This window comes from Eurytemora carolleeae, unplaced genomic scaffold (genome assembly GCF_000591075.1).
Source record: "Eurytemora carolleeae unplaced genomic scaffold, Eaff_2.0 scaffold573, whole genome shotgun sequence".
Classification (NCBI taxonomy): Eukaryota; Metazoa; Arthropoda; class Copepoda; order Calanoida; family Temoridae; genus Eurytemora; species Eurytemora carolleeae.
Window position 1 is genome coordinate 12,002 of NW_019397425.1, and position 8,957 is coordinate 20,958.

Sequence of the window (8,957 nt, forward strand, 5' to 3'; positions counted from 1 at the left end):
GTGTCCAATATAACATGTTTTCCTCGATAAATTTAAAATAAGTTTATTTATTGGATTCATTGGATAGGATGGAAAGAATTATTGAGAGAAGAAAATTGAATTCTCTACATAAAATTAATTGAGTCTTTGCCACAAACTCTGATTTTCTAATCCCTATATCTTTGGAACCCAGTGTCGTAAACCTTTGACATTTCAAACTTATATTTTTGGATCTAACAAAAGTCATAGTTTAAAATGTCAAAGGTTTACGTCGTTAGAATCAACAAATATAGGGATTAGAAGATCAGAGTTTGTGGCAAAGACTCAATTCCTTTATATTTTATTTGCTAGACCGGCAGGGGGCATGTAATAAGGATGCAGGTTGTGCAAACGTTAATTATGTAGTGTCCATTGTGCTTGGTAGCCGAATTTAGATAACAAAGTTTATTTCTAATAATTTATCCAAGTATAAAAACATTGGTATATGAATGAACATACAATACAATTACATACAGGGAGACCTGTAAAACTACTGAGTATGGAGACAGTTATAGGAACCACTGTATGTAAACTGACCTTACTTCTGAATAATTTGGCTTTTAGGGTGCTTGGCGCCCCTTTTTCTGTAGAAATTTTAGCTTTGAATTATTTACAATTACCTAACAGGGAAGTTAGGGGAATTTTACTTTACCAAGGGATCCCAAGACCAATTTTTTCTACAAAACATCCAGAGCGCAGCGAATGTTTTCCTGAAAACTTTGCGGAGCGGGTGGTTATTATACATAACTGTCCCAAGGGACGTTAAGTAACTTAACCTCCCTCTGTTGGGGGAATAATAGGTCGCTAATGTTTGGCAAAAGGCGATAACAAATGTAATGCTCTTCTTGTTGTTATTTTTCATTGTTATTTTCTGAAAAAATAAAAATTCCAGAACTATTTGTTTAAATTGGCGGATTTAACAAAATAATAAACGAAGACATTTGCTTTCGAATAAAATTTGTCACTTACGACGGTCCCTGAAGTTTTCTTGGGGTCAGTTGAGTTGCCACAGAAAAATTGGACTTGATCGGTTCAGCCGTTTTTACAGACTTACAAACAAACAGACACCAAGATAGGCTAAAATACATACTGATAGATAGGAGAATGTTTCAATTCCTTCTATGTTTGTATAATTCCGACTTTTCTCTGCACTGCCATGGGTCCAAATTACTCTAAAAGTTCCCTGAGCTGGGAACTTTTGAATAATGGATATCAGGATTAATGCTTAATCACTCTTAAATAATGCTTGTTCTCCTTTTGTTATTAATCTCCAAAGGATATCCCATTCTAAAGTTTTCAGCTCTAATCAAAGATTTTCTCCGTATCTAATCCATGGTCCCTGAATTGTTTTATTTTCGTCTGTTTTCTTCCAGGCCTTTTCTTTGTTTTTAAACTAATTAGGTCTTGTATGTTCTTTGTTCTTTGTTAACTTTTGGTAATTAAATAATGATTATAAGCCAGAGTAAAGTATTGATGAGGACATTAACAAAATTATGATCTTTGTAAAATTTTGAAAATCAACGGAAAAAAAACAAATTTATATTGTAAAAGACGACATGTTCACAGATAGAGGCATAATTAAAAGTTGAAATAGGAGATGAGAGCATAGTAACTGTTAAGTGGCTAGTTTCTCGAATATAGAGGACTGGAAAACACCTATTCATGCAATGTTTCGATCCACTTACGCGTACTGTAAACGAAAGGAAGTTTTATTAAAGAAAAACGTTCGTATTCATATTGTTTACGAACAGAAAAACGTTCGTATTCATATTGTTAATAAACGAAATTAGATGTAAAATATTATACTTTACATGTACTCAACGTTTGTCACGAAAAATTAACTAATGTCCAACTTGTCAAACAAATGAATGCTATATCACTTTTGGAGAGCTTTTCCCGAAAAATCGTTTATTGCCGAATTTCAATTGTATAACTATGTCGGACATTCAGATAATGTTCGATATCGACGTAGATGTATAGGATACAGTCGGAAATTTCGACATAGTTCGACAGTTTATATGGCGGAGAGAAATGTTTCCTGGGTATTGCTAGGGCTGGGCGTCGTTTCTGGGGAAAGAACGGAATTATGCTGTTGTTCGGGGAAAAAAATAAACCCATTGAACGCGTTCTATAATTCAACAATCATGGAACAAACGGTAATCATGGTTGAAAAAAACAGACTGGAATCGTAAACGTTAAAAATCAGGAACGCGCTTTAAATCAGGAACTTGTTTAAATCTTAAGGAATTGAGCTTTTGCTGTAAATCACAATATTTTCTGAACAAAAGTGAGGATCCGGTTGAAGGATCCGGATTCAGAGACCAGAAGTGAGGATCCAGTTGAAGGATCCGGATTCAGAGACCGGAAGTGAGGATCCGGTTGAAGGATCCGGATTCAGAGACCAGAAGTGAGGATCCGGTTGAAGGATCCTGATTCAGAGACCTGAAGAAGTGGGGATCCGGTTGATGGATCCTGATTCAGAGACCTGGAGAAGTGGGGATCCGGTTGATGGATCCTAATTCAGAGACCTGGAGATGTGGGGATCCGGTTGATGGATCCTGATTCAGAGACCTGAAGAAGTGGGGATCCGGTTGATGGATTCGGATTCAGAGGCCTGGAGAAGTGAGGATCCGGTTGATGAATCCGGATTCAAAGAGCTGGAAAAGTGGTGATCCGGTTGATGGATTTGGATTCGGAGAGTTGGAGAAGTGAGGATCCGGTAAATAATCAAATTTGGATTCTAGAATCTGGATAAAATGCCAATTTCAACAAAAACTTGAAGTTTTGTCAACATCAGTTAAACAAACTTTCAGAGAGAACTTTTCAAACGAAGAAAATAGAAAAAGATAGTTTCCAATAATTGAAAGATTTCAAATTTTTGACATAGTTGAACACTGAACAGTATCGTGTCTACGCGAATATTCAAAATTGAGAAAAAAAGATGCGAACGGTAACTTGTATTAGTATTCTTTTCTTAGATATATCATATATCACGCCATGCCTGGTTGTACTTGACCAATTTTTTGGGAATTTTTCAGAAATTTAAACTAAATATAAAACACGGAGAAAACAATACAAAACTTTACAGAGTGGGTTTCAGTTATCTATATATATAAAGTTGTAATCTCTGTTTGGGTGTCTGTTTGTTTGTCCGATCATAACTGGAAATATTCCGGTTAACAGAATGGAAACCGGAATTATTTTTCTCTTAAAACTTCGGTTCAATTTGATATAGGGATTCCCACGAAGCATGACAGTTAAAAGACGACTTGAACATCGTCTTCGTAATATTTGTAGAATTCAATCGTGTCCAAAATTCCAAAATGTGGCCAGACATTTATTGCATTCAAAATGACCGGAGAAATAAAAACTTCGAACTCAGAATTTGAAAATTTTGATTTGATTTAATTAATTAAAATCAAAACAAAATTTATTATATCAGGTAATATTGAAAGCACAAAAAAAGCAGACCAGATTTTGAAAATGCCAGGACTAAGGAAGTTTTTTATTGAATGCTTTAAGAATAATAGTAAAAGTAGGTTAACAAGTGAATGCCCCGTATTATTTCTATGACCAAAGACGACATCCAAGCTCTTTCTCTTCAATGGCATGTTTCGTGGAACACCCTGTACATCGTCTATGAACATTCATATCCTGCTCCCCCCCCCCCTCTAATCATTGTCACGCTGCTAAAGGAAAACAAAAGTTTAAGGTTTAAAAGTGTATCCCCAGTATAGTAAACAACTTTATTCATCAGATAACTCTTTATAAACTTATTGTTTAATTCATTAGGTTTGGAGTTTTGGAGGCCGATCTATTTATTTAGTATATCTCACTTCTAGCTAACCCATATTTTCCTAACATTCCCGTCAAATTGTATCGTTAAATTACATGAAATACAAAAACTAACCTAAAATGACAAATTTAAAACTAATTTAAAATCAAAATGTTAGTGTCAAATTTAATCTAAATCATGACGGTGATTTTAAAATTCTCCAAATTGAGATTTTAAAGTTTATAAAATTGAAAATTGTACAGCCATGTCTATTGATTTCTTTAAACCGCTTCTAGAGATAAAAGAACAAGGTGAGGACGGACAAGTGTGGAAGTGCCAGGAAAATGATTGACTAACTAACCTTGAGAAAAGTGTAAACAAGATACAGGAGACAGTCACTTCAAATGTGGAAAACTTTGTTAGATAAAGTTGAAAAGTCAGTGAAGCAGAATGAAAAGGTTGAAGAATCAGGAATTGAAGTCTTCAAAAAATAGGATGTAGCTAAATATATGTTTGTTGAGCAAATAGAGCAAAACCTTTAAAAATTGAAATCATCATACTCAACTTAAAAGAGCCAGCCACAAACTAGACTAGTGGGGAGTGCTTGGAGAGATTCGGTGTGTAGTTAATCCTGATGTTGACATCAAGTTGTCTACTAGGATTCAGTGTGTAGCTAATCCTGATGTTGAAATAAAGTTTTCTACCAGGATTCAGTGTGTAGTTAATCCTGATGTTGACATCAAGTTTTCTACCAGGATTCAGTGTGTAGCTAATCCTGATGTTGACATCAAGTTTTCTACCAGGATTCAGTGTGTAGCTAATCCTGATGTTGACATAAAGTTTTCTACCAGGATTCAGTGTGTATCTTATCCTGATGTTGACATCAAGTTTGCTACCAGGATTAAGTGTGTAGCTAATCCTGATGTTGACATCAAGTTTTCTTCCAGAATTCAGTGTGTAGTTAATCCTGATGTTGACATCAAGTATTCTACCAGGATTCAGTGTGTAGTTAATCCTGATGTTGACATCAAGTTTTCTACCAGGATTCAGTGTGTAGCTAATCCTGATGTTGACATCAAGTTGTCTACTAGGATTCAGGGTGTAGCTAATCCTGATGTTGACATCAAGTTGTCTACTAGGATTCAGGGTGTAGTTAATCCTGATGTTGACATCAAGTATTCTACCAGGATTCAGTGTGTATCTAATCCTGATGTTGACATCAAGTTTTCTACCAGGATTCAGGGTGTAGTTAATCCTGATGTTGACATCAAGTATTCTACCAGGATTCAGTGTGTATCTAATCCTGATGTTGACATCAAGTTTTCTACCAGGATTCAGTATGTATCTAATCCTGATGTTGACATCAAGTATTCTCCCAGGATTCAGTGTGTATCTAATCCTGATGTTGACATCAAGTTTTCTACCAGGATTCAGTGTGTAGTTAATCCTGATGTTGACATCAAGTTTTCTAACAGGATTCAGTGTGTATCTAATCCTGATGTTGACATCAAGTTTTCTACCAGTATTGGCAGAGTAAATGGTAAAACAGTTAACCTTGGCTTCAAGTACATGGAGAAGAAAACATTTTTCCTGCAGTTTTGCAATGATCTTTTTGCACAGGTTTTGCAAACACGTGTTTTTTTCATTGACATACAATCTACGATGTCAATATCATTACTCATAAAGAAAGTAAGTAAGTAAGGCTTCTAAAAACTTTTGCAAACTTTTTGCATAATTTTTGCAAAAAAAAATATTTTTTATTTGTAAAAATTTATCATTTGTGAAATAGTCAGGTTAGATGTCACGTGCATGGAATATTTTAATTTGTGTAAAATATTGCAATGTTTCCTCCTTAATTCTGTTTTAGAAATGTACAGTAATTCATATCTATGTGATACGAAACTTTAGTATGAATTTACAGTAACCGCTTATCTCTGCAAAATGGCAAAACGGGTTTGCAAAAATTACAAATTTTTGCAAAACTAAAATTCTAAGGTTGAACCATAATCTTGAGAAAAAAGAAATTGAGTCTTTGCCACAAACTCAAATTTTCTAATGCCAATATCTTTGTGCAACCTGAAGACGTAAACCTTTGATATTTCAAACTTAGATCATCTGATCTAACCAAATCCATAGTTTGAAATATCTAAATATAGCGATTAGAAAATCAGAGTTTCTGGCAAAGATTCAATTCATTTACTTAGTTTTGCTTAAAGACTAATAAAAAGTGACAGAAATGCAAAATATGTAATTATTAGATTTAGATAAATTCATGTTTTTGCTTATTTGTCAAAAAAAATTTGTAAAGCCATTTGTTTTGGACAAATCTTATTTGGCCTACTCAAGAGCTTTCTAAAAGTGTATAATTTGTCATATTTGTTTTAAACACTACGGATTTAGGTAATAAAGATAAAAGCTGTATTTTCATTTCTTTTCTATAAACGTATGGAAAGCATTCTAACTGTGTCGTTTGGAGGATTTAATATGATTTAATATAGTACTTGTAATTGTATAGAAAATACAACAGTTAAACATTTTTCTTTACAACACCCTTGTTAACTTTAAAAGTCACTATAATAAAATAAAGAGATCCAAATGGATATTTCTAACATTTATTTAAAAAACGAAAGTTTTGAAATATTTGCACATAAAGCGGAGTTAAAATTGGTTGATTTAGAAATTAACAAAGGAATTAATGATGGATATTTGATGGCACTTCATGGGAGTGTTGTAGAGCTTCATGTTGGTGGAGCAGATCAACAGGAACTGGGACAACAGGGCTTATCAATGGAACTAAGGCAATGCAACTCGAGATAGCGGAAACTTCGGTCGGAGCAGGGCACAAGTTTCCCAAGTAAGCTTCTCAAGAAGTTAATAGGGAGATCAAAGGTATAAGCATGCCTGCTGTTAGCTCAGTATCTGTATCATCAGCATGAAGGAGTCAAGAGGCTCCCTGTGTCGGAGCTGTTACCAGCCTAACTCTCCTAACCTGACTGAGGGCTGGGGTGTGTAGAGGGTGAGGCGGGGAACAAAGGAGCGAGGGTTACATGTGTGTGCTTCATGGCGGAAATGGATCGTGTGTATACACACATCTTGAAAATAGTTGACGGCAATTGAGTCGGTAAAATCGTCTTCCTTATATTTATGACTAAACCCCTGAATACTTGCTGTCTCCCTGACTAAACCCCTGAATACTTGCTGTCTCCCTTACTAAACCCTTGAATACTTGCTGTCTCCCCGACTAAACCCCTGAATACTTGCTGTCTCCCCGACTAAACCCCTGAATACTTGTTGTCTCCCTGACTAAACCCCTGAATACTTGTTGTCTCTCTGACTAAACCCCTGAATACTTGCTGTCTCCCTGACTAAACCCCTGAAAACGCGCCAAACCAAACCAATGTCCTTTTTCTCCCGAGGACACAGGAAATCTTGATTTCAAAACTTGTATGCTTAAATTTTGTTAAAATTAAAGTATCTGCATTGCTCTTATTTAGACCGAACTTTAACTTTGTCAGTTGGTTTCCTTTCTTGGAAAATAATGAAGTTTCAATCTATAAAGAGAAAGTTTTTCATCTTGGGAGCACTGAATATACTTTATATTTCATTTACTCTCACAAATATTAGAAACAAGGGAAATCTAAACCCCGAGGGATTTAATTCAAAAATCAAGGGTAAAGGTTAATTTCAACATAGAATATTTGCTTCAAATAAATAACATTATATTCGAAAACTTGGTTTTGAATCTTAATGCATAAAAAATCATCAAACCTGGCGAGACTTCCCATTTAAGATTATTGAAAAGGGAAAAATCATCAAGCTATATTAACCAATAATGGGTTAGAGTTCATGTGAAATGAGTTGTAAACCATGGAAAACCATACGAAATTCCATGACAGCTTTTTAATTCAAAATCAAGGAAAGTTTGAAAATAACCAGAGATGAGATTTTTAAAGCTTAAACCCGACTAAAACCCGGTCTTTGCTTCTGCTTAGACCCAAGTAAAGCTCAAGTCAAGACCCGGGTTTTGGATGGCCTTGAGTTTAGTAAGAACCAACCCTCTTGGGTTTCACTCTCTTTACGGCTCGAGTCTTCAGCAACTGATGATTGTAAATTTCGTAAAATATTTCATATTTGTACATTTAAAATCTCGGGAATTATTTGTGGTGTCAAATTTTATTAATTATATAAAATAAACATACTATGAAAATAATGTATCTACATAAAGTTTGAACTTTCAAAATTTACATTTCCGTGTCACAGCTGATCTGATTGCATTAAGTCTGCTACAGAGAGAAAGCTTGCAAAACTGTCTCTCATTGGTTGAATCAGAACCAATCCTTGACTTGGGTTCTATCTAAGCCCGATTTTGGGTTTTTGTCGGGTTTAAGCTTTTAAAATCTCATCTCAGGATTCAATAAACAAATTTGAATTCTGGAAAACCAGCTTATAAGGTACTGTTGATGTATAGGCACCCTCCAAATATAGAGTGGAATGTCTGATTTAGGATTTAGGATTAAGATTTACACAGGAGAAGAAGTTTAAGATTTTGTCAAAATATTTGATAAAATATTATCCTGGACGGTATGTCAAAGTAAAACGTCTTTGCTATCAGCTGTCCATATCTCCTAGCAATGGACTTTTGACTCCGATAAATTTTTGTTTTCAGGTGAAAATATCTGATGAGGTGTCATAGATTAACAACAATACAGAAAGAGCATCAGATGTTGTCTTTTCAAGATTTAGGAGTTTTTCGTTCACAATAACCCTGAGGCAGAAGCCCAATTGAGTTACTTGCATGCTCTCTCCTTCTCTGTTTTGTAATTCAACGCGGCATGCGTGTAACTCCTTTGGGCTTCTGCCTCAGGGTAATTTTGAACGAAAAGCCCCTGAATCATTAGAAGACAACATCTAGTGTTCTATCTGAATCTTTGGACGGGATGAATGAAATTTTCTATTGTTAGTGTTTAATGAAACTGCAGGATTAAATCAAACTCGTTTATTGATGCTTCTTCTAAACAGGATCTGTTGACGTTAATACATTCAACCATTAAACATAAACCATTCAGGCTAGAACTTAAATAATAATAATAATTAAACACTTTTAGGATTTGTATGATAAAATGTAAATATCTTGAAGTAAGTGTAAGGATTAGAGATATTCTAT

The 8,957-nt window shown here is 34.7% G+C and overlaps 1 protein-coding gene across 1 annotated transcript; it reads left to right on the forward strand.

Moving 5' to 3' along the window:
- Nucleotides 1-3,501: 3,501 nt before the first annotated feature.
- On the forward strand, nt 3,502-8,486 carry LOC111714217 (coiled-coil domain-containing protein 8-like). The gene is made up of 3 exons (XM_023489279.1): nt 3,502-3,557; nt 4,453-5,413; nt 8,460-8,486. Exons 1-3 carry the CDS (start codon nt 3,502-3,504, stop codon nt 8,484-8,486), a joined length of 1,044 nt encoding a protein of 347 aa, XP_023345047.1.
- The last annotated feature ends 471 nt before the right edge of the window (nt 8,487-8,957 follow it).

Excerpts from the sequence above, each read along its gene's own strand:
- LOC111714217 (XM_023489279.1), top strand. The coding sequence starts at position 3,502 with ATGCCAGGACTAAGGAAGTTTTTTATTGAATGCTTTAAGAATAATAGT. Across the intron at positions 3,558-4,452 it reads AAGAATAATAGTAAAAGTAG|GATTCAGTGTGTAGCTAATC; the intron begins GTTAACAAGTGA and ends GTTGTCTACTAG. Across the intron at positions 5,414-8,459 it reads GCAATGATCTTTTTGCACAG|GTGAAAATATCTGATGAGGT; the intron begins GTTTTGCAAACA and ends TTTTGTTTTCAG.